At 39.0% G+C, this 25616-nt stretch overlaps 1 protein-coding gene across 1 annotated transcript in view; it reads right to left on the bottom strand.

Moving 5' to 3' along the window:
* The window catches only part of LOC130909418 (cytohesin-3), a 60658-nt gene extending 49460 nt beyond the window's left edge, over positions 1 to 11198 (bottom strand). Inside the window, exon 1 of the mRNA XM_057825870.1 lies at positions 10846 to 11198. Coding sequence (XP_057681853.1) covers positions 10846 to 10864 — 19 coding nt within the window. The 5' untranslated portion in view covers positions 10865 to 11198. The remainder of the gene's footprint in view (positions 1 to 10845) is intronic.
* Between the last annotated feature and the right edge of the window lie 14418 nt (positions 11199 to 25616).

Below are 25616 nucleotides of genomic sequence, written 5' to 3'. Positions count from 1 at the left end.
TGTTTTGGCCAAATGTTTTGTGGACTGATGAAACCAAAGTTGAATTGTTTGGGAGTAACACACAATGTCATGTGTGGAGGTAAAATAGAAAAGCTCAACAACATCAACACCTCATCCCCACAGTGGAGCATGGTGGAGGGAACATCATGATTTTGGGCTGTTTGGCTACCTCAAGGCCTGGACAACTTGGAATTATTAATGGAAGAATGAATTCAAAAGTTTATCAGGATGTTTTGCAGGGAAACCTGAGGCCGTCTGTCATACAGTTGCAGCTAAAAAGAGGATGGATGCTGCAACAACACAAAGATCTAAATCACAGAATTAAATCAACTTCAGAATTGTTCAGAAGAACAAAATATACGTTCTGGAGTCGCCAAGTCAAAGTCCAGACTTGAGATGCTGTGGCATGACCTAAAGACAGCGATTCATGCCTGACATCCCAGGAATCTGATTGAACTACAGCAGTTTTGTAGAGAAGAATGGTCTAAGATTAGTACTGATCAATGTGCCAGACTGATCTGCAGCTACAGGAAGCGTCTGGTTGAAGTTATTGCTGCCAAAGGGGATTTTTTTTTGGGGGGGGGGGGGCAAAATATTAAATGTGATGATTCACATACTTATTTTTCCCCCTTCTGTCTATTTATATGTGTGATTTTGACAAAGGTCAGATCACATTTGATGGTGATTTTATGCAGGAATGTGAGAAATTCCAAAAGGTTCAGATACTTTTTCATACCACTGTAGTAACTTTATTCTTCCAAATGGCGTACTTGCTCTTGATAAGGGCTTTCAGCACGCTCATAAACAATTCCGCTTGGTGATAGAATAAGCATGAGTATTGTTGTAATGAATCCAAGAACAGATATTTAAGGACAACATATCTACAATCCAATGGCGATTGTGCTAAGACTGCAAAGGAAGCTCAGCTTCCCCCAAAATGTCAAAATTAAGTGATCAAACGTATACTGTTGTGCTTACATGTTATTGACTAAACATGCACTAGGACGCGCTCAACTTGCGGCTTGCTGTTTTTTCATCAGTGCAGCTTTACAGTGCTTTAAACAGTGTGGATGCTGGTGAGTCTCCGGAGTGGAGAGTGCATAGTTCCACTACAGCGAAACGAGACTGAGTAAATGCTCTGTTTATCCCACCCATTGGACGCTGTGCGTCTATGGCCAGTGGGCGGGACTCAGCTGGCCCGGATGCTCTCTTTTCTGCATAATGATTGGATGATTTGTCTAAGGCTGAATCCCTTTTTGATTGACAGCAAAATTAGCGAATAAGTGATCATGTCCTATTCACATCCAAGAGAGGCATTTTTCAATTTGCATTCAATTGTTCGGAGTTGAGCTGGAGACTTTCATAAACATCTTAGCGACACTTTGTTAAAAACGACTAGCGAAAAATTGAACTTCTATTTCTGTTTTTTTCTTTATTGTAGCTGCATGTGTTTGCAAATTTGACTTCTGGCACTCTAGTTTCTTTCCCTACCGAGCAGCAGGTGCCGCCGAGCCCCTACACCATCACAAAACACTCACAGGCGGACACACTTTGAGCTTCCCCTCATTGAAAGAGTAGCATCCGCCACTGCTAGAATCCTTTCGTATGTGTATTAAAAATGTGTTTAATCAGTGAACAAGTGGACGCTGATATGATATCATGATTAATGATGTCCCGATCGGGCTGATCGGGCCATTTTTCAGAGGATCGATATCAGGTGAAAAGGATCGGATTTTTAATTGAAAAAATCTGTTTTTCTGCTTCATGCTCGTACAGCCTCTCACTCTCATCCCTGCTGCTTTTCATGGTCACTTTTCTTGTTAAAGTTAATGATGCTTAACAATCGTTGAAGCTTCGATCTTGCCAGAGAAGCTTGGAAACGCTACCTTCAAGGCACAGCATGTGTCAGTCATTGTTTAGCTTGTTAAACACTAGCGGTAGTGTGCTGTTGCAGCTCATTGTGTGTGTGTACAGTGGGGCAAATAAGTATTTAGACAACCACCAATTGTGCAAGTTCTCCTACTTGAAAAGATTAGAGAGGCCTGTTATTGTCAACATGGGTAAACCCTCAGCCATGAGAGACAATGTGGGAAAAAAAATAGAAAATCACATTGTTTAATTTTTAAAGAGTTTGCAAATCATGGTGGAAAATAAGTATTTGGTCAGTACCAAAAGTTCATCTCAATACTTTGTTAGGTACCCTTTGTTGGCAATAACGGAGGCCAAACGGTTTCTGTAACTCTTCACTCTTCGGTTGGTGTAAAGAAATCAACTGTGGGAGCAATTATTAGAAAATGGAAGACATGCAAGACCACTGATAATCTCCCTCGATCTGGGGCTTCATGCATAATCTCACCCCGTGGTGTCAAAATGATAATAAGAACGGTGAGCAAAAATCCCAGAACCACACGGGGGGACCTAGTGAATGACCTACAGAGAGCTGGGACCACAGTAACAAAGGCTACTATCAGTAACACAGTGCGCCGCCAGTGACTCAAATCCTGCACTGCCAGAAGTGTCCCCCTGCTGAAGAAAGTACACGTCCAGGCCCGTCTGCGGTTTGCTAGAGAGCATTTCGATGATCCAGAAAAGCACTGGGAAAATGTGTTATGGTCAGATGAAACCAAAATAGAACTTTTTGGTAGAAACACAGGTTCTCGTGTTTGGAGGAGAAAGAATACTGAATTGCATCCGAAGAACACCATACCCCACTGTGAAGCATGGGGATGGAAACATCATGCTTTGGGGCTGTTTTTCTGCAAAGGGACCAGGACGTCTGATCTGTCTAAAGGAAAGAATGAATGGGGCCATGTATCGAGAGATTTTGAGTGAAAATCCACCATGATTTGCAAATAAATTATTTAAAAATCAAACAAAGTGATTTTCTGTTTTTTTTTTTCCACATTCTGTCTCTCATGGTTGAGGTTTACCCATGTTGACAATTACAGGCCTCTCTAATATTTTCAAGTGGGAGAACTTGCACAATTAGTGGTTGACTAAATACTTATTTGCCACACTGTAAGTGAGCAACGTGAGCGGGTTCCAGTGGACTCAATAAATAAAGCATTTAATAACGACAAGCATTCTTATACGTTATTCTTGTTTAAAGATAATTCACATTATGAAGGCGGCACGGTGGGACAGTAACATGTTTAAAACGTTTTTTGGTATCGGATCGGGACATGGTATCGGCTGATTCTCAAAATCGGGACTTGGACTCGGGTGCAAAAATATATGATTGGGACATCTCTAATCATGATATCTAGGGAATTTTTGCAATCCAAATGTTCCTCTCCATGTTCATTCAAGAAAACAAAAGCAACTTGTGTCATATAGAATATACACTGAATCACTATTGAGTTTAACACAGCTGGGGAATCCGCCAATGCTTAAAATCACTTTGAAATCGATTGACACTGTGAACATTGGAACATATCAATTTTCATGCATTTGTTCAGTCGTTGATCTGTGTTAAGCACCCATAACTGGAAAGGACATGAACATAAAGCTTATTTGGTAACATGCAAAACTGACAAACAGTATTTAATGTACATTTGCCTAACAATTCACTGTTTGTCTAAATTATAAAAATCCCCAGAGGGCAATATAAACTCGGGCAATTGGTGGTCCCCTATCCACTTCTCTGTCCAGCTGTAAGATAAGCACACTAATAAAACCACATTTATAAATTGTTTACTCAGCGCTCTTGCTTGAGCAGTTCTGTTCAGGAATGGCAGTGAATACAGTATAAAGCGATAAAGTCCAGTTGTCAGCGTAAAAGAAACACAGAGGCGCACTTGATGCTTTTTTTTTTGCGAATAAAAAAAAGAATTAATCACGCAAAACTGAGCACTTCCCTCTTCCTAGGATCACCTGACTCTAGGTATGCCATGGTAGAGTTCTAATATATTTCTAAAAATTCAATTATTTCATTTCAATTTTCATTAGGCAGACCCTACATTTCTTACAAAAAATCCCAGTTTTTATTAGTATATCATCTACAAAAACGAAATTTAATTATTACTATGGCTGCCACAAACGATTATTTTGATAGTCTATTAGTGTTGACTAATCAGCTGATGCATAAATCATATCATACAAAAAAAAAAAAAAAATTAAAAAGAATAAGAGAATACTAAAGCATTAAGAGGCTGTAAATAAACATATTAATAAATATTTAGCATTAAAGGCTCGGCAAGGATTTTTAGGTTAACATTATCGAATGATTAATCGACACTCAAAATAGTTAATTTGATAATCAATTCATTGACGATTAATCGAGGCAGCCAGTGTCGTGATTCGTGAAGCAACTATCTTCCATTACTTACAAATACTCTCTTTTCAGACTTAACTATTAAATAATTGCCATTTTAAATAACAAACACTCATTTCAGCTAATCTCTTTGGTAGTCATTGACGGCGATCAGAGGTGGGTACAGTAGCCAAAAAATTCAAAGGAGTAGCGTTACTTCAAAATAATATTACTCAAGTAGAAGTAGTAATCCAAAAGATGTACTGAAGTACAAGTAAAAAAAATTATCCAGTGAAAAGAATACTCAAGTAATGAGTAACATTGTGAGTAACTGCTTGTTTGTTTTTTTTAACAATGGTATTTTATATGAACTGTTGTTGTAATGATACCGTACAATAACCCATTACAGAAAAAAACAACAACATTGAATTCCAGCAAGAGAAAAAAAGATAGAAATGAAGCATTATTCTTTCAAAGAGCATGAGTGCCCTCTATTGGAGAAAATAGTTCTTAGTTTGAATAGTGAATACTTCCTTCATAGTTACTATTATGATATTCAAAGGATCATATCTCCGGTTTTCCGTGGTCAATCGGTTCCAAATAAAAGCTGGGAGAGAGGTTTAAATCTGCACTTTTGATTCATGTTGAGGGCAGCGCTCTATGCCAAATACTTCATTTTTTATGGTGCTTTAAAGACACCACGTGATTGAGCAGGCTGGCATGATCATAGAACGGCAAGCTTGCGTCAGATTGGTGTAATGGAGTCATGTGTTTATTGTTGCGACGTCTCATTGGTGAAATTGGTACAGCAACTCTTGGCATCGCTGGAAAAAAAATATTAATGTAAAACGTAGAATAAAGAGGAAAAATGTAACAACTTTTGTGTAGCTCAAAGTAGCTGAGTAATAGTTGCGTTTTTTCTTCACAAATCTAGTCAAGTAAAAGTAAAAAGTATGACTTAATAAATCTACTCTTAGAAATACATTTTTCTCAAAAAGTCACTCAAGTAAATGTAACACATTACAACCCACTTCTGACTGTGATAGACGTCCAATCAATTTGAACTGGGAGAGCCAGGCAACGAATGTTCACCAATCTATGCATTCAATGGCACTGAAACATTTTTCACATCCAGCCCTCCCGGCATACAGATTACGCACTTCTTTTATACATATAAATAGATCATACAAGTTTTGAACACATCTGTTGTCAGTGACGCGTAAAAGCAGTCTGCAGTGACAGCTTTAGCGCCTTACAAATAAGCAAACTGTGATGTGCATTTAAATATGGTGGAATTGAACATGGCAAGAAGATGCACAGGATTGTGAGATTCTCTGGCGTATCAGCTGACAGGCTCCTCTCCGGGGGTGACAAATTTATCGACGACATGCGTGCGATACCAGGAACGAAGGTGTGCATGTGAGTGATGTTAAGTGACGTGTGAAGCGGTGACCGTGTGAGCGAGTGAGTAAGAGTCAGCCGACGCCACGCATTAGTTGAACATTTATGCTGAGTTATTTGAATAATTCATTCAGGGCAGGGGGAGTTTCTAGTCTGATCAGAAACAGCATGTTTGTCTGCGTTCAATCTTTTCAATCTCACCTAGTATCCAAGGTTAGAAATCCTACCAAGATCATAACTGCAGAATCACCACTTTGTCTCAATGAGGTTAATGAAATGACTCCATTCCATTACAGCCCGAAAATTATTGGTTTGCATCCAGATGGCAGGAGGAAAAATGGGGAAGTACAAACGGTGACTCCTGCCAGCTCTTGGTAATCTCTCACAGTTAACCGACAAACTGTTATCAGACTGGGGTCTGTTTACGTTTGCTTCAAGGTGGTTGGGATCAACTGCTAGAGGATATACTGCATGTGTGATAAGTGACACAGGATGGATGGTAGTAGTGACGGTCAAAGTGACAGTATAGTTTGCAAAAAGTTAAATTTCGCCAACTAGAATTGCTCTATAGCGGGGTCGCTGGAAGTCACTCACAGCAGGGGGTGCTGAGGATCATTTTTAGTTTTTCCCATCAAAAAACAGCCGTTTTGGTTCAAATTTGTCATGCTTATGCGTTATCTCCATAGAAGGCGTGCACAATGACAGTACACACGCTTGCTGGATAGTTTACGAATTACTACTAGGTTACTGCAAAGACAGCGTTCTATTTCACCTACAGTGTGTGTTGGAGTTTTTGTTTTGGAAATAAAACCGCCCATGTATTAAAATTCAAATCCACGCGGCGAGACGGCATGATAACAAACGAACACATTTGAAAATTAAAAGAGCCTATAAGCCTCAGTTTAACACCCCCTTTTCACAACACTAAAATAAATTGCACATGTACAGTATATCCAACAGGTCTCTGCACGATGCCGGCTCAAAAGCAACAACAAACAATAATATGGCAACAATGCAAGCATCTCCTACCTATATGAAGACACTAAAGGAGTATCATCTTCATTTTCGACCTCAAATTTAATTTTAGAAAATTTCACTGTTTTTGTAAAGAAAAAAAAATTGCTAATTTGTTTTTGTGAAACTTTAATGCCTCCTCTGTCAACAGTTTACCTTTCCGTTCCAATAGCGCCTTATTCAACGTGACCCGGTTGCAAGCAAGGTGTTAGGTGATGTTATTTAAAAAAACAACAAGAGATTTCATCCCCAAAGTTAAAAACACTATTGTTTCAATATGTTTTATTTATTTATTCATTAAAAAAAAAGGAATCTATCAAAACACTTCTTTCACTATCCAACACCAGGGAGTGCTGCAGCACCCCACGTCCCGCGCCACTGTAAAAGAGTTTTTTTTTTTTTTTTTTACTTGATTCAACCATTTTTTGCTTGAAAAAAAAAATCTCACTTAGGCTTTGACTTGTTATTGATATTTTAGTAGTTGTGATAAGTAAAATTTGCTTGAAATAAGAAAAGTTGTAATAATTGTTCAAGAACATGTTCAATTTAAGCTTGTTTTTCTGTTAAATGTAGTTAGTCATACCGAGTAGGTTAATCTACTACTTCTATTAAACTACCAAGAAGTGGTTTAATCTTACCAAGTTGAATTCCTGTTGTAATTATGCTATACAGTACATGTATTGTTGCTTTAATTGCCGTAAATTTTGGACTATAAGATGCAGTTGTTTCCTCTGCTTTAAACCCTGCGGCTTATAGTCCAATGCGCCTTGTATATGAACAAATACAGTTTCTTACCAAATTTGGTGGTTGCGCCATATAGTACAAAAATTATGGGAAGTAAAATTTTCCTATTGTAATTACCGTACTTTTTCGGACTATAAGTCGCACCTGAGTATAAGTCGCACCAGCCATAAAATGCCCAATGAAGAGGAAAAAAAACATATAAGTCACACCAGAGTATAAATTGCATTTTGGGGGGAAATGTACTTGATTAAAATCCAGCACATAGAACAGATATTTCATTTTGTGAGGCAATTTTGAATAAAAATACAATATAGAACAACATGCTGAATGAGTGTACAGTATGATAATGCTACATGATGCATGAACAACAAAATGCAAACGTGGCCGGAATGTTAACGTAACATAGCTATTAAGAGTTATTCAGATAACTATAGCATAAAGAACGTGCTAGCAAGTTTACCAAACCATCAGTGTCACTCCAAAATCCCAAAATAACATGTGAAATGATATAATAATTAGGGGTGCACAATATCCATTTTTTGATACCGATATCAATAACTTCCTGCTCCTCAAAGCCGATCCCGATATCGATAACCGATAATAAATATATAATTTTTAAAATGTATAACCTGTGTTTTTGAACACCTGGAGGTTTAAAAAAATAGTGGTGGATTCAACATAGATTTGCCTTTGTTCTCATCAGATTTTTCGTAATGACATGACCAAAACAGTGCGTTTCACTTCTGCACTGTCCGACAGCCAGCTAAGAATGACTGCACTTCCATAAACCACAAGGCTTGGTCTTTTGCTTTTATGGGAATACACTCGTCTTAATATTGTGAAAGTACAACAGAAAAATGCACATATTCAGTACTCAATATACAACAAACTGCACAATACACTGATACACAACTATTATATGTATAGCATAGCACACTAGCTTGAGCTACTACAGCATTGGCTGGCTTCTATAACACAACTTATGAAGTTCTGTACATATAGCCCTTCACCACAGAAGTAAACATATTTTGCACATCCATATGTAATACTAAACATAAAATACTTATATATATACTTATATACATATATTTCCGAGGCGGAAACGTAACAGAAAGCATTCACGACTGTCAACGCTACCGCTAGACACCGCAATGTGTAAGTGATTGAACCAAACTACTGTAACAAAAAAATAGGTGCATTGAATGATTCTGACCAGCAGGTGGGAGCAATGGTCAACTGATTTCCCATACTGTTGTGGAAACTGCAAAGCCAGAGCAGTACATATTATCGGTCCTATTATAAATGTTATTGGATTTAATTCAATTCAATTTTATTTGTATAGCCCTAGATCACACAAAATGTTGTCTCAAAGGGCTTTGCAGAGGCAATATGATACACAATCAGAAACAGCAAACGAAGCAACAAAGATGAATAAATAAATTCAAATCCTGGGTATCCCCCATCCTTAGACCCTCCATGTCGGCATGGGATGACATCATAATTCCTATTATGGAACCGATAATTATCGGACCAATAATTACCGTGCACCAGTAATAATAATGTGTTAATAATTTCACACATAAGTCGCTCCTGAGTATGAGTCGCACCCCCAGCCAAACTATGAAGAAAACTGCGACTTATAGTCCGAAAATGTTGGTAGTTTTTTTTTCTTGTTTTTCTAGATGAGTTTTAGCGGTGTAATTAGGTACCACAGTATTTCATCCATCCATCATCTACTGCTTAATCCGGGATCGGGTCGTGGGGACAGCAGCTTTAGCAGGGTGGCCCAGACTTCCCTCTCCCCAGCCACTTCATCCAGCTCCTCCGGTGGGATCCCAACGCATTCCCAGGCCAGCTGAGAGACATAGTCTTTTTAGTGTATCCTGGGTCGTCCCCGGAGCCAGGGAGGTGTACAGGAGGCATCCGAATCAGATGCCTGAGCCACCTCATTTGGCTCTTCTCAACGCGGAGGAGTAGCAGCTCGACACTGAATCCCTCCCGGATGAAGGAGCTTCTCACCTTATCTCTAAGGGAGAGCAGTATAATCCTATAGGAGCTATGTTGTCTGGAGCTTTATGCCCGTGGCAGGGTCACCCATGGCAAACAGTTCCTAGGTGAGGGGCCAGACTAAGCATGGCTCAAAAAAACACAAATTGACTCAAGTTTCCCTTGCCTGGACACGGGTTACCGGGGCCACCCTCTGGAGCCAGGCCTGGATATGGGGCTCGAAGGAGAGCGTCTGGGCCTGTACCCATGGGGCCCGGCCGGGCACAGCCTGAAAAGGTGACGTGTGTCCCCCTTTCCATGGGCTCACCACGTTTGGGAGGGATCAAAGGGGTTGGGCGTGTAGGGAGTTGGGCGGCAGCCGAAGACAGGGGCCTTGGCGGTCCTACCCCCAGCTACAGAGGCTAACTTTTGGGTCATGGAATGTCACATTATTTAAAAAATTTTAAAAACATGCTCTTTTTTCATCTTTTCCATTTTCATGCCTGTGTAGCCCACTTAGCCACACTTCTCTTGCAGTCACAGCAAAAAGCACGTTACTTTACTGGAAGAATTTCCTTTTCGCACATTTTTAAAAGGTGGAATCCATTCTTGTTTTTTGCGGAAAACTCACATATTTGCGGTTGTTCGCATGTTTAGTCAAGAAATATTGGTTTAGCACCATCCTGTGGCAGTTTTTTGGTACTGCGTCAGAGAAAAAGCTTCATTTTTTAAATGCAATATCCTTGTCTTATGGGGAAAAAATGCAATTCCAAATCAAATTTTGATGATTAGGTGTAGCGCTCGTCCACTTCAGAAGTTAATTTAGTTTACCTTAATTGAAAATGTATGAAATTCGGAAGGAAAAATGGAAGATGATGTAATGCTATTCAAAAATTTTGTTTATTTGTTTATATCATGTACAAAAAAATAGATATTCACCGCACTTTCTCGGCATTGTAATGTATAGAGTAAAAAAAAAATCAATAATACAAATCAGTTCTGGGAAAAAAAGTACACCGAAATGTGTTGTCTTGTGATTGCAGGTAGCAAAAGCAAGTGATGTCCATGAATCACACTTTCCTCATTTAATCTACAGTTATCAAAGCAACTGGGTTTCATCCCAAAACTACAAAGCTTGTTTGTCTGGCTGCCATCCATTTATCTTATCAATTCCACCCAGTTTGCAGACTTCAAATGAAAGATTGTGCGAAAGACTTTAAAGCTTTGCTGCGAGGGCTTCAAATAGATGAGGGGGGAAAACGTGGACAATTTAATATTTTGTTTTGAAAGGAACAAGCATGGTCACATGCTGCGAGCGAGGAAATTCAATTATCTCCAAGGGGAAATCTTGCTTAAAGGTGAAATCATTTTATTAGTGCAATGATATATGGAAGCGGCTTGCATCTATGCAAGTGAGCGAATGGGAAAAGAGGAAAAAACATCCTTACCGTGATTGTCTTCATCCATATCGATTGTTGTGATGACAGGGCAGTCCTCCTCTAGGTGTGTCTAGATGAAACCACCTCGCAAATATATATTGTCCCTTTATTAATCAATCCTTTTTTCAATTTTTTCCCTCTCCTTGGTGACAAACCGGCGTATGTGTGAGGCTGTCAGACGTCTGGCTGGAGCTAAACATATGATGTTCAAAATGAAGGCACGCGAGTGCAAAGTAGCGGCAATCCGCCTCCGAATGAATACTAATCAGATGGTTAATTGTGAGGAAGGATGTGTGAAATAGAAATGTGTCTCCGCGTTGAGACTGTTCTCCCCCCCCCTCGCTCCGGTCTGATTCATTCTCGGCAAGTGTGGTCGCAGGCTTCGCTGCAGCCGCTGCTTCGTCATTAAGCCACGCCCCCGCCAATATTAGACACGCACTTTCCCTGTTGAGTGAGTGTTGAGTGCGCAAAGGGACAGTGGACAGCTATTCAAAAAATGATAGTGAATAGCTATTCAAAAGTTGGAACTTAAGAGATTTTATTACTATTTTTGGTCATTTGATTATTATTTTAATTCTGGTAATTTGCTACCACGCGCCCTCAGCCCATAGCAATTTTTTTTTTTTTTTCCCAATTAGAAAATAAATAATTCAGATGAGCAAGGGCGTAGGTTTGGTTTCAACATTGGTAGGGACGATGTAACAGCATAACCTGCATTTACACTTTTTGCTGAGGACAGTACATTTATAAGACCAAACAAATTGGGTGATCGGGGGTCAGGGCTATACCCATAGGCGGAGTTTGACTGTTGGGACAGGGGGGGCACAACATGTTGATGACCCCAAAACGCAGTGTCAACAATAAAATTAACTTACAAGAAAATTTATAATAATAAGTTGACAATGAGCTTTTTTTCCCCCCATCATTCTTGAGGGGAATTCTAAATCAGGTTGTTGAGGCAATACTTTTCGCCAAGATCGTCATCCATTCAATATGGTACGCCTGCCGGTGTCGTGCCAATGTAGTTACACCCAATCAAAAACTGTATCCCCTGGGCAGAGCCATATGGAGGTAAATGTGTGTCTTTATTATTCAATCAAAAAAAAGTTGCTTCAATAACAAAAAAGGTGCTTCAATAAAAAAAAATATATTCTCAACAAAAAAAAAAGATCCCTTCAATCAAAAAAAAATTGTGAATGCAAAAATAAATTTGAAACTCAGAAAAATGCGTGTGAAAGCTATTTTTCTTTGATTTTTTGTTTGTTTGTTTTTTGATTAGAGTCAAGTTTTTTTTTTTTTTTATTAAAGCAACTTTTTTTGATTGAAGTAATGTTGATTTGTGTCTGGCTAAGATATTTTTGTCTTTATTCATTAAAAAAATAAGTTGCTTCAAAAAAAAAAAAAAAAAAATATATATATATATATATATATATATATATATTCAAAAAGAAAAATCAATCAAAAAATGAAAAAATTTCAATCATAGAAAACGTTTTTGAATGTGAAAAATATTTGAAACTGAAAAATTTGCATTTGAACACTTAATTTTTCATTGAAAAAGTTTTCTTTGATTGAAGCAATCTCTTTTGTGTTTGGGCCATACTATGGGGAGGACATTTGTGTCTAAAATCATTCAATTCCCAAAAAAAGTTGCTTCAATCAAAAGAAAAAAAAAAAAAAATATATATATATATATATATATATATATATATATATATACACACAGAGAGAGAGAGAGAGAGAGAGAGAGAGAGAGATATATAGATATATATACTGTATATACATATGAAAGTCAATTTCATGCAGTTACACTTTTTGGCCACCGGGGGGGGGTGCTGTCCCCCCCTTAAAATCCGCTTATGGCTACCTCTCTCACGAATATGAACCTAATTAATTAAGAGGCTAAATGAATAATGAATGAATGCAAAAATAAATGTGTATTGATACTAAATTTCATAGGTATTGGTTCAGGTGATACATTTGATTCAAACCTTTGTTTTCAAAAACTATTAAAGAAAAATTTTGAAAGCTTCCAGAATAAATGTCTGGATTTTATTAGCAAATTTAAATTGCAATATTTGAACATAAATCATGTTAACATACACACGGGGATGGCGTGGCTCAGTGGTAGAGTAGTTGTCCCCCAACCCAGAGGTTGTGGGTTCAATTCTCTGCCCTGATGAACTTGCCTAAGTATCCTTGAGCAAGATACTGAACCCCACATTGCTCCTGGTGCTGCGTCACCAGTAGGTAGATGGCAATATAGTGTAAAGCGCTTTGAGCGCTTTTCCACCTTTCAAGGAATACAAACTTGTTCATAATCTTTTCACTATCCAAGAATGCAAAAAAACATTTATCTTAAGACCACTCAACATTGTCTAAATAAAGATATTAAATGTAACTGCAGAAACTTATTAGCCAGGGAATAACAAAAATAAATAAAAAAGGAGCCTTCTTACAACTAAAACACTACTGCTTTTTTCAACAAGCACAGCCAAACTCAACAAAAAAATGAAAGCTTCTTTGGGCTGCTTTAAGACCACATAAATAAAATAAAAATTGGGATGAAAGAGGTAAACTACTAGGGGTATTAGGGGTAAACCACTAATTGTGCAAGTTCTCCCACTTGAAAATACTAGAGAGACCTGTAATTGTCAACATGGGTAAACCTCAACCATGAGAGACAGAATGTGGGGGAAAAAAACAGAAAATCACATTGTTCGATTTTTAAAGAATTTATTTGCAAATCATGGTGGAAAATAAGTATTTGGTCAATACTAAAAGTTAATCTCAATACTTTGTTATGTACTCTTTGTTGGCAATAACGGAGGCCAAATGTTTTCTGTAGCTCTCGACAAGCTTTTCACACACTGTTGCTGGTATTTTGGCCCATTCCTCCATGCAGATCTCCTCTAGAGCAGTGATGTTTTGGGGCTGTCGTTGGGCAACATGACTTTCAACTCCCTCCACAGATTTTCTATGGGGTTGAGATCTGGAGACTGGCTAGGCCTCTCCAGGACCTTGACATGCTTCTTACGAAGCCACTCCTTTGTTGCCCTGGCTGTGTGTTTGGGATCATTGTCATGCTGAAAGACCCAGCCACGTCTCATCTTCAATGCCCTTGCTGATGGAAGGAGATTTTCACTCAAAATCTCTCGATACATGGACCCATTCATTCTTTCCTTTACACAGATCAGTCGTCCTGGTCCCTTTGCAGAAAAACAGCCCCAAAGCATGATGTTTCCACCCCCCCATGCTTCACAGTGGGTATGGTGTTCTTCGGATGCAATTCAGTATTCTTTCTCCTCCAAACACGAGAACCTGTGTTTCTACCAAAAAGTTATATTTTGGTTTCATCTGACCATAACACATTCTCCCAGTCCTCCTCTGGATCATCCAAATGCTCTCTAGCAAACCGCAGACAGGCCTGGACGTGTACTTTCTTCAGCAGGGGGTCACGTCTGGCAGTGCAGGATTTGATTTCCTGGCGGCGCATACTGATAGTAGCCTTTGTTACTGTCGTCCCAGCTCTCTGTAGGTCATTCACTAGGTCCCCCCGTGTGGTTCTGGGATTTTTGCTCACCGTTCTTGTTATCATTTTGACACCACGGGGTGAGATCTTGCATGGAACCCCAGCTCGAGGGAGATTATCAGTGGTCTTGTGTGTCTTCCATTTTCTAATAATTGCTCCCACTGTTGATTTCTTTACACCAAGCGTTTTACCTATTGCAGATTCAGTCTTCACAGTCTGGTGCAGGTCTACAATTTTGTCTCTGGTGTCCTTTGAAAGTTCTTTGGTCTTGGCCATTGTGGAGTTTGGAGTGTGACTGACTGAGGTTGTGGACAGGTGTCTTATATACCGATAATGAGTTAAAACAGGTGCCATTAATACAGGTAACGAGTGGAGCCTTGTTAGACCTCGTTAGAAGAAGTTAGACCTCTTTGATAGCCAGAAATCTTGCTTGTTTGTAGGTAACCAAATACTTATTTTCCACTCTAATTTGGAAATAAATTATTTAAAAATCAAACAATGTGATTTTCTGGGTTTTTTTCCACATTCTGTCTCTCATGGTTGAGGTTTACCCATGTTGACAATTGCAAGCCTCTCTAATCTTTTCAAGTAGGATAACTTGCACAATTGGTGGTTGACTAAATACTTGTTTGCCCCACTGTAATTGTGCAAGCATGATTATAGGTGTGAATTGTTAATACTGTATTCAGATGGAAGCATTGGCAAATGTTCTAGATTGGATGTCTATCGTCGTCAATGGCAGACAATAATTTCAGATGCCAAACTTGAATTGAAAAAGAGGATTTAAAAAAAGTTTTTGCTGTTTAATCTATGTTGTAGGTTACATTTTTAATATGACATTTTCAACCAACCCATTACTAAAGAAAATGCTTCATGTATCCGTCAGTATTTTATTTCTAATATTTCATGTCAACCAGTGACGTTCCCTCTTCTCACAGCAAATATCTCGTACATTACTTCGATTACTCACACCAATCTAATGGCTTCAAAAGATCATTACGCTTGGGCTGTTTCATGCAATTATCACATTACTGACTTTCAGGCATGAGCATATTGAAGCCACAATGTGTTAGCTATGAGTTAATGAGGAATAACGGGTACAGAACTTGCAAACGAAATAAATGACGCGTGACGTCATAGTACATCAAACTCCAGTGTGCGGGGAATCAAGGCGTTTTCCTTCACTTCCTATTCTCAAACTTTCCATTGTCCCCTGTGGTGCCGTACAATGAGTCCTCCGCCTCACCCCCTTCCTGACCTCTCAGCTGCAAGCTGGGTCGGGGATCATCCCTGGAACAGCGAAATGAGTCACGGGTTCACATGGGCCGGGACACGCAGGAAGTACTGCGCTAACACGCGTCATGTGCCTTTAATGGTCTTGTATGGATCAACAACAAATCATTTTGAGACGTGTTAAAAATTTGGTAATTCGTTTCAGAACTTGCTATTTCGGAAGACAACAACATATTCTTAGATGAATACTATTTTCAGTCTATCAACTTACTTATCTGATAGTTTCCCGCACTGACGTAAAGCCATGTGACTTATTAAATCACTTGATACTGATGAATAAACAAATAAATGTTCTTGTCAAGACAAGAGTGAGCAATGCATTTTAAGGTTGTCTTTTCCATATACGTATTAAAATAAATTGAAACGAAGTTAAATTAAAACTGGAATTAATCACTGAAACATTAACTCAGTCAATGTTTTTGCACTTTGGTCCAAGTATGTATCCAGGTAAAGTGGTATGAAAAGGTTTTGGAATTTCTCACATTTTTGCATAAAATCACCATCAAATGTGATTTGATCTTTGTCAAAATCACACAGATGTAAAAACTGTCTGCTTTAACCTAAACCACCCAAACATTTATAGGTTTTCATATTTTAATGAGGATAGCATGCAAATAATGACAAAAGGGGGGAAAATCAGTCCGTGAACCCTCTGCCTAAGGAGACTTAAAGAGCAATTGAAACCAATTTTTACCAAACAATTTAAGTCAGGTGTGTGCCCAATCACTGATGAGTGATTTAAAGCTGCCCTGCCCACTATGAAACAGACACCTGGTAAGAAATGTCTTGATGAGAAGCAATGTCTCATGTGCATCATGGCTTGGTCAAAAGAGCTGTCTTAAGACCTGCGATCAAGGATTTTTGATTTGTAAAAAGCCGGGAAAGGATACAAAACCATCTCTAAAAGTCTAGATGTTCATTAATTGACAGTCAGAGAAGTTGTCTGCAAATGGAGAGTTTGGCACTGTTGCTTCTCTCCCAAGGAGTGGCTGTCCACCAAAGATGACGCCAAGAGTTCAGCACAGAATACTCAGAGAGGTCAAAAGGAACCCTAGAGTGTCTGCTAAAGACTTACAGAAATCACTGGCACAGTCCAATATCTCTGTGCACACATCAACTATATGTAAAACTATGGCCAAGAATAGTGTTCATGGGAGGAGTCCATGGAGGATGCCACTGCTGTCTAAAAAAACAAAAAAAAACCATTGTTGCTCGTTTAATGTTTGCAAAAAGGCACTTGGACACTCCACAGAAGTTTTGGCAAAATATTTTGTGGACTGATAAAACCAAAGTTGAATTGTTTGGGAGTAACACACAACCTCAGGTGTGGAGGGAAAATGGAACCGCTTACCGACTTCAACACCTCATCCCCACCGTGAAGCATGGTGGAGGGAGCATCATGATTTGGGGCTGTTTTGCTACTTCAGGGCCTGGACAATTTGCAATCATTAATGGAAAAATGAATTCAAAATTTATCAGGATGTTTTGCGGGAAAACCTGAGGCCATCTGTCAGACTGTTGAAGCTAAAAAGAGGATGGATGCTGCAACAAGACACTGAAGTAAATCACCTTCAGAATGGTTTCAGAAAAACAAAATACATGTTCTGGAGTGGCCAAGTAAAAGTCCAGAATTGAACCCCATTGAGATGCTGTGGCATGACCTAAAGACAGCAATTCATGCCAGACATACCAGGAATCTGACTGAACTACAGCGGTTTTGTAGAGAATAATGGGCCAAGATTAGTCCTGATCAATGTGCCAGACTGATCTGCAGCTACAGGAAGTGTCTGGTACAAGTTATTGCTGCCAAAGGGGGGGGGGGGGGGGGTTGTAAATATTAAATGTGATGGTTCACTTATTTTTCACCCTTTTGTCATTGTTTGCATACTATCCTAATTAGAATATGAAAACCTATAAATGTTTGGGTAGTTTAAGTTCAAGCAGACACGGTTTTTTCATCTATTTGAGTTTGACAAAGATCAGATCACATTTGATGGGGATTTTGTGCAGAAATGTGAGAATTTCCAAAAGGTTCAGATACTGTTTCATACTATAAATGTTTGGGTGGTTTTAGTTAAATCAGACGCTGTTTTTTCATCTGTTTGATTTTGACAAAGATCAGATCACATTTGATGGTGATTTTATGCAGAAATGTGAGAAATTCCAAAAGGTTCAGATACTTTTTCACATCACTGTATGTTGGACCCTCAGTTTTTGTGATGAACCAGTTCCTAAAAGATGGATTACAAGCAAATCATGAGAAAACTGAAGCAATGAGCTGCAGTCGGGGACAGAAAAATGTCTTGTCAGGTGGCAATTTTGCAACCCTGCTTCCATGTCAATTGCCAAGCCACAGGCAAGGGAATGAATCAATTACAAAAACTGTAAAACCTTAGGCTTTCAAATACTAAATTGGTCTCACATGTCAGATGTACCCATGAAATGAAGCACAAAAAAGGAAAAAATAGTGACTTTTGGTTAGAACAACTATACATCTATAATAAATAATTTAGAAATGTGCCATATATACAAAGATGTAAAAAATAAAGTGAAACCGTTCCACTTGTTCGTCTTCAGCCTGCAATTTCCTTTTTCTAAAGTAGAAAATATATGTTTCCCCTCCCCAACCCCTTTAGGCATCAACAAATTCTGCAGCATAGTCACAAGTTATTTGAAGCATGTGACATGATAATTCCTCCAACCTCAGAAGCAGCTACCAAGTTGAGAGTTTGCTTCGAATGAATCACTCACCGTAAGTTATTCCATGTCTGACATCCATGTTAACACTTCCAGAATAAATATAGTGAGAGTCCTATTCAAAACGTCACTAACTTTATGCATATTTTGTACACGATCAGCACTGAGTTTACAATCTTTAACATGTACAAATATAACATTTGAGTCAGAATTATTCATTCCTTGCTGATTAATGTTTGACCTATAAAGTCCACTCCAGAAAGCACTAAAAAGTAGCCATATTTTCAGCAGAAAATGACAAATTTGGACGGGTGTGCTAGAAGCAAGCCCCTACAAGGCAGTGCATGTCAGCCACATTAAGATATGTCATGCACACATCCAGGGAGGTGAGGATGAAGTGACCCAGAGCTTCGCCGAGTGCTTGCAGATGACCACGTTCATGCCGACTGATTTCGCATGCAATGATTCTGATTATAAAAGCCACTACTGTTGATTTAATGCAAAGGGAGTTAAGCCAATGTTGCCGTTTGATTTCAACAACACTCCAAATCAAACAGTATTGGCGAGCTTGTCAACTCATTCCCAAAGTAATTGAAAATAGATCTTTATCATACTGTACAAAGAGTTGTTGACAAGCCTTCTGGGAAATGTAGGCGAGTACTAAGCCTCGGGGGAGAGCTGGAACACACACATAGGCCACATAAACTAAAACCATTTTTATAACAACAGCATGAGATCAAAATGACCACAAATGTTACTATTTATCTCAAACGAAGGCACATTTCCCAACTTCTCTTACAGGCTTTATTGTTCTGGATTAGATTTTTACATCGGGCGCCAGAATATGTTAACTCATTCGTTGCGAGCCCTCCCAGTCAAAATGGATTGGACGTCTATCGCCGTCAATGGCAGCTAATGAGTTAATTGATATTACAAGGCAGAATCTTCACATCCGCATGTGACTCACCTCACAGCTCTCTAACATCCGATCAAATGGGATCACCGAGATGACTCACGCGCTATTGTTGCCAAGAGATAGCTTTGTTTCCCTCCAAGTGATGACTAATGATCCGCATATGCTGCATGTGCCTGTAATCATTTTTATGAAAATGAAATGATAAAATGCGAAATCAAATAATTTTCTCACGGCGCAATTGATGATATCTGCCCATAGTGGAATCTGTGTTTTTAATCATTTTTTTTCCCTACGTATGTTTCAACGTCAATCTGTCGAAACCAGTCCGCGCCAATGCAACGGCTTCAGCTGGGTCCAACCATCTGTTTCATGAACTCATTGAATCGAGGGAAACGGAGTGCAGGCATGTAATGAATCTCTGATTGTGCTTTTGAAATGTTGACTTCTTCCTTCATCATGTTACAGCAGACTTCCTATGGATTCAAATGTACAAAGAGTTGTCTAAATGTAGATTTTCTTGTCAAGTTTAACGACCGCTATATTTAGATTGGAAACTACATTTATCTATAGCAGGGCTGGCCCAGGCCATTTGGGGGCCCTAAGCAAAATAATGCAAAGGGGCCCATATTTTTGGCCCACCATTTCGTCACAGTGTACTGTGAAACCCATACATGAAATCCAACCCATACGTCCATATTTTGTATATTAATCAGATTTTGTTGCACTGCATACTTCAAACTTCTCACCCCAAATGATTGTCAGTACAGATAGCGCCAAACCTTTTTCTAAAAGAGGAAAGAAAGAAGTTAAGGAACTTTTATTTTTTTAAGCTTGTAATCAAGTATCAAACCTCACAAAAGTCAAATAAAGCAAACTGTAGTAAACAAAATAGAATATAAATTAAACAATTGCCAGATTGGGGGCCCCCTCGTGGTCAGGGGCCCTAAGCAGCTGCATAGTCTGCGTATAGGCTGGGCCGGCCCTGATCTATAGCCAGTGTTGTTTTTGTCAATTATTATGATAACAAAAATATTTCGTCAAAGAACATTTTTTTCATGGCAATGACGAGACGATCACGAGCTAAAACGTGTTTTGTAGAATTAAACCATATAGAGACGCATAGACTTCATAATGATATTGATGGGTCAAATTCGACCTTCACTGCGCCACGCCTTCAAGTAGGGGGCCATCCCACAATCTGCTTCAGTTATTCGCAGTCGGTCGCAGCGACACATGCAGCGATCCAATGCCGGATTTCGGTTGAAAAAGTACGAAAGCTGTACCGCATACAAACAGGAAGGATTGTCTCAGGAGTGATTTGTTCGAGGATTCAAGATAATTATTATATTTTTCGTTTTTTCACAAGAATTTTCAACGTAAAATGCTCTTTGTTGAAAGGCTGCCGCCACATTGTCTTGCAGACTAGCATCATTCTTCGACATTTTATGTAAAATAAATGCTTACTGCCCGTTTTTATGCTCTTTTAACAAAGAATCGAGACTGTTTTACGTTCATATTTATAAAGAATTCAGGGATTTAAGCATTTATTCACAAGAATTTTCAACGTAAAAAGCTCTTTGTTGTAAGGCTGCAGCCACATTGACTAGCATCGTACTTCGACATATTTACGTAAAATAACTGCTGACTGAACTTTTTTTTTTTTTTTTTTTTTTTTTTTTTTTTTTGCTTTTAACCAAGAATCAAGACTGTTTTACGTCCACATCTATAAAGAATTCAGGGATTTAAGCATTTATTCACAAGAATTTTCACCGGAAAAACTGTTTACATTTTGCGGCCGCCACATTGACTAACTGACTAGCATCGTACTTCGACATATTTACGTAAAATAAATGCTAACTGCATGTTTTTTTTTTTTGCTTTTAACCATGAATGAGACTGTTTTGCGTCCATATCTATAAAGAATTTAGGGATTTAAGCATTTATTCATAAGAAAATTCAACAAAAAAAAGCTCCTGTGATTCCACTTGGTCAGCTTTGACGGCCACGCCAACAATGCAGGCCCCCTATTAATTGACCCCGCGCCCCGTATCCCGTCAATATCATTATGACATCTATGCGAGACGAATGCCATTTTTTAAAATCTGATGAGACGAGAACGAGACGAAAATGTGCAATAGCTTCTGTCATATGTTCACAGTGTGTGACATTTCATGTAGTGTTGGCCTGCATGTAGCAGTGATAGAGTGACGTGCTGCACCCCATCCCTCCCGACTCAACCAGTGTGTCATCTCCAGTCTCCATGCAGGCTTGCACACACGGTAAGATTTGTTTTCTTGGCCAGAAAGAATATGCAAAGTTGCTGTAGCCTTTAAAACTCTTTGCTGAATGATCGTTATACACTAAATGTAACTTGTAGCATTAGCATAGTTAGCATTAGCATTAGGCTAATGCTAACGTTGAGCGTCCTCTAAACTCTCGGACAACTTATTTTTCCATACAGTTCGTGGCGTCCAGGTGGCGATATACAATTGAAAATAATATTGTGTTTTCCTGCTGGGTGTGTACAGTATCATCACAGAGTCGGTGTTGTCCTTGTAGACGCTACAATATGTGCTCGTCTGTGAATGTTTGTAACCTTTATTTTTTATTTTTGGAGTAATTTTTTAAATTTTACAGACAAAAACAATTTCAGTAAACGTTGACTAAAACTAGACGAAATTAGTCTTGAGTTCTCGTGAACAAAAACTAGACTAGGTATGACGAAGACTAATTAGTATTATCATAAAAATTAAAAGACCTGCCAAAAACAACACTGAGGCTCTCAATGACACCGAGTGAAACTCCTTCATAAAAATATATCCATTACGTATTTCATAATTAAATGTTAAATGATACAAATTAACTGTATTATAATTATATTCCATTGCTTAAATCAGTTATCTATGTTGCCGTAGTATATAATCTAGACCAGGGATCTGCAACCTGCGGCTCCAAAGCGATATGTGGCTCTCTGTGACTTCCCAAAATGAGTATCTGGAGTGAATTCACATTAGTTGGTTCCTTTTCAAATGTCTTTCTGTCTGTAAAGATACTGGTGCTGTTGCAGCAACAACAACAAAATAACAAAACAACAAAAATCAAAATAGGTGTCACAAATACCGATATGTGACACCTAAGCTAATCGACCCTAGTAGGAAAACCAATGAATAATTGTTGACACTGGAGCTAAAGCTAATAGCCTCAGATGAAACTTTTCAGCATTTTTTTAAAGACTGCACATTTAGATTAGAAGCATGTTTTCAGTAAAAATGGTTAAAAAGACTGACAATGTTCTCGTGAGCAAAATCAGATGTTCTCAGATAAACACTGACAGCTTAAACCAGTCTTTCCTTGCTGTTGCCTTCAGAAAGCAATTCCTACACCTTTAAATCTTTGGCTGCCATTGTTGATTATAGACGTCCAATCATACATGGAGATTGGGGGACCGGTGGGCAAAAATCATTTTCAATGGATTTTATTTATTTATTTATTAAACCCACATATCTCAAAGTAACACATTTTAGAGCTGTAATTGCAATACCGTGATACCGTGATATTTTGGTTTAAGGTTATCATACCGTTAGAATATTATACCGGCACATGCCTACTTATTATACATGTTCCTGGCTGGAATATTCAATTAAAACGAATGTGGCATCTACTTCTCCACTAGGTAAAAACAGAAAAACTGACATCCACACGCACACACACACACCCACAGCTAGGATGCCTGTATGTACGAGCATGGGCTAAGCTACTATCCAAACATATATCTTGTATGTTAATTTTATTGCTGACACTGCGTTTCGAGGTCATCTACATTTTTGCCCCACCCCGCCCAAAAGTCAAACTCTGCCAATGCGTCCAATCCATATTGACTGGGAATGATCTCAGACAGCCCCTTCCCAAGATAATGGATTGGATATTTATTGCCATTAATGAATGTTTTTAATATCGAATTCCTTCTTTTACCAACTAATGTAGACAAATACTGTGTGACCTGGGCTGGAAGTGAATTAATTAATCACATTTTGCTAGTTTTTTGTTTGTTTGTTTGTTTTCAAAACAATCAAAATGATGTGGGAGTAAAGAGCCATTTGCAATCTTTAGCACCCCAAAAAAGAGAAAATAGATTTTTTATTAGAAATTATTGATAAATCCAGGTGAGTATATATATCTGAAGAAAAGAAGAAATGTCGAAAGAGTCAATGCCAAAGTGGAAAAAAAGAGCTTGTCATTGACGAAGAAGCTTTGGGCCGAGAACCAAAAGTGTTTTTTGCCATGTTGGCAAAAAATGCCACAGGGCAAAATCCATTTTGCCACATGGCAAAAAAAAAATGCCACATGGCAAAAAAATTGCCACATGGCAAAAAAATCCCACATGGCAAAATCCATTTTGCCACATGGCAAACAAAAATTGCCACATTGCAAAAAAATGCCACATGGCAAAATCCATTTTGCGACTTGGCAAAAAAAAATTTCCACATGGCAAATACTACTTTTGGTTTTCGCTGTCTCTATTTTCATGGAAACAACATACAATTGTACTTTACAGTGATCCCTCGCTACTTTGCCCTTTGAATTTCGCGGTTTCAGTCTAGCGCGGATTTGTTTTCAGTCGAAAAAATATATATATACATGCATAAAAAATTTAAATAATGGAGAAAATATGGTGTAAAATCTGCCCGTTCCCTAACAGAAGGCAAGGAGAGCCCGCCCAACTCATATTCCATCGCTCTGATTCGCTGGCCAGGATCACTCGGGAATATCGCAAGCTGATTGGCCGAGATGTTTAACCTTGCTACTATCGAAGGAAAATGACTCCAAAGCGTCCTCCGCCTGCTCAATCCTCTAGCGAACCCAATAAGAAAAGAAAAATGATGACGGTGCACGAGAAAGTTCAATTACTGGACATGCTTAAAATTGGCCACAGACAGTTGGTCTGTTGCACGCCATTACGGACTAAACAAATCAACCGTTCGTTACATGAAAAAAGATGAGGCGAAAATCCGAAAGACTGCCTCAGTGTCGTTTTCCAGGGACACTAAGCGAGTCGTGACTCCTCGCAACAACGATTGTAAAAATGGAAAATGCACTAACAGTGTGGATATCGGACTGTCGGGAAAAGAAGGTGAGTCTCGATACAAACATGATTCGGGCAAAAGCCAAAGCGCTGTATGATAGCCTCTTTCCTGAAGGAGAGTTGAATGAAGGTGGCGGTGATGCCGACTACGAAGATGAACCACAGCCTAGTACCAGTGCTTCCAGTGAAGAAAATTGTGGTTTTGTTGCCAGCAAGGGCTGGTTAGAAAAATTCAAAAAGAGGTTTGGACTTCGCAGCGTTACGTTGCATGGGGAGGCCTCCTCGGTGGACCATGACGCAGCTGTTCGTTACGTTGAGGACCAATTTCCTAAATTAATTGAAGAGGGTGCCTATCTCCCGGAGCAGGTGTTTAACATGGACGAGACTGGCCTTTTCAAGGAAGAAGTGAAGAGGCGAGGCTTTAAGGCCCAAAAAGATCGCGTGACTCTCATCATGTGTGGGAATGCTGCGGCATTCATGCTCAAGCCCGCCTTAATGTACAAGTTCCAGAATGCTCGCGCTTTGAAGAACAAAAACAAATCCTTACTGCCTGTCTACTCTTCTCAATAAATCATCTTAATCTTCATCTCCATTGTTCTGGAATTTTTTTCTTCATTTATCAAGATCATAGTGTGGTGAGTACATTTTATTCGTCTTATGCATGTTATTGTATATTAATATTGCATTTACTTTTCAAACTAGTGTACTGTATACACAAAAAATATATGAAGAATGTAATATACATAAAGTAAAATTGTCCTGTATCCAAGCAGCTGAACAGAACAGGTTTTTAAAAAAAATGGGGGGGGCTGCTACTTCGCGGTTTTTCACTTATCGCGGTGGGTTCTGGTCCCCATTAACCGCGAAAAACGAGGGATCACTAGTTTTGTTGCTCTCTTTCTTGCTGCAGTCCCGATTGTAACCGCCAGAGAGCAGCATTCCGCCCACTGGTTTGACCGGATATGCCTTGCAGGGAATCTCTCCGGCTTCATCTGTCCACTAAAGTGTGGCAGTTTTCCCTTTAATCTCGACTCCAGAGTTTTTCTTCATCCTTTGGGTGTTGCCTTTCCTTTCCCCGCAACTTTGGCGTGTCTGTCCTTTTCGTCTTGCTGTATATTAGGCAGGAGTGTGCCAATATTTTACATCTAACTGTCATTTTTGTATTCAAGCGCAGTCACGTTCAAGTCTGCACTTTTTTAAGGACTTGTTGATTTTCGACTGGCGTTAGCCTGACAAGCTAACCGAGCTAAGCGAGGAGC

The sequence above is a fragment of the Corythoichthys intestinalis genome, chromosome 21 (genome assembly GCF_030265065.1).
Source record: "Corythoichthys intestinalis isolate RoL2023-P3 chromosome 21, ASM3026506v1, whole genome shotgun sequence".
NCBI lineage: Eukaryota > Metazoa > Chordata > Actinopteri > Syngnathiformes > Syngnathidae > Corythoichthys > Corythoichthys intestinalis.
Note: the sequence above shows the minus strand (reverse complement) of the source record. Positions and strands in the feature narration are given on the sequence as shown.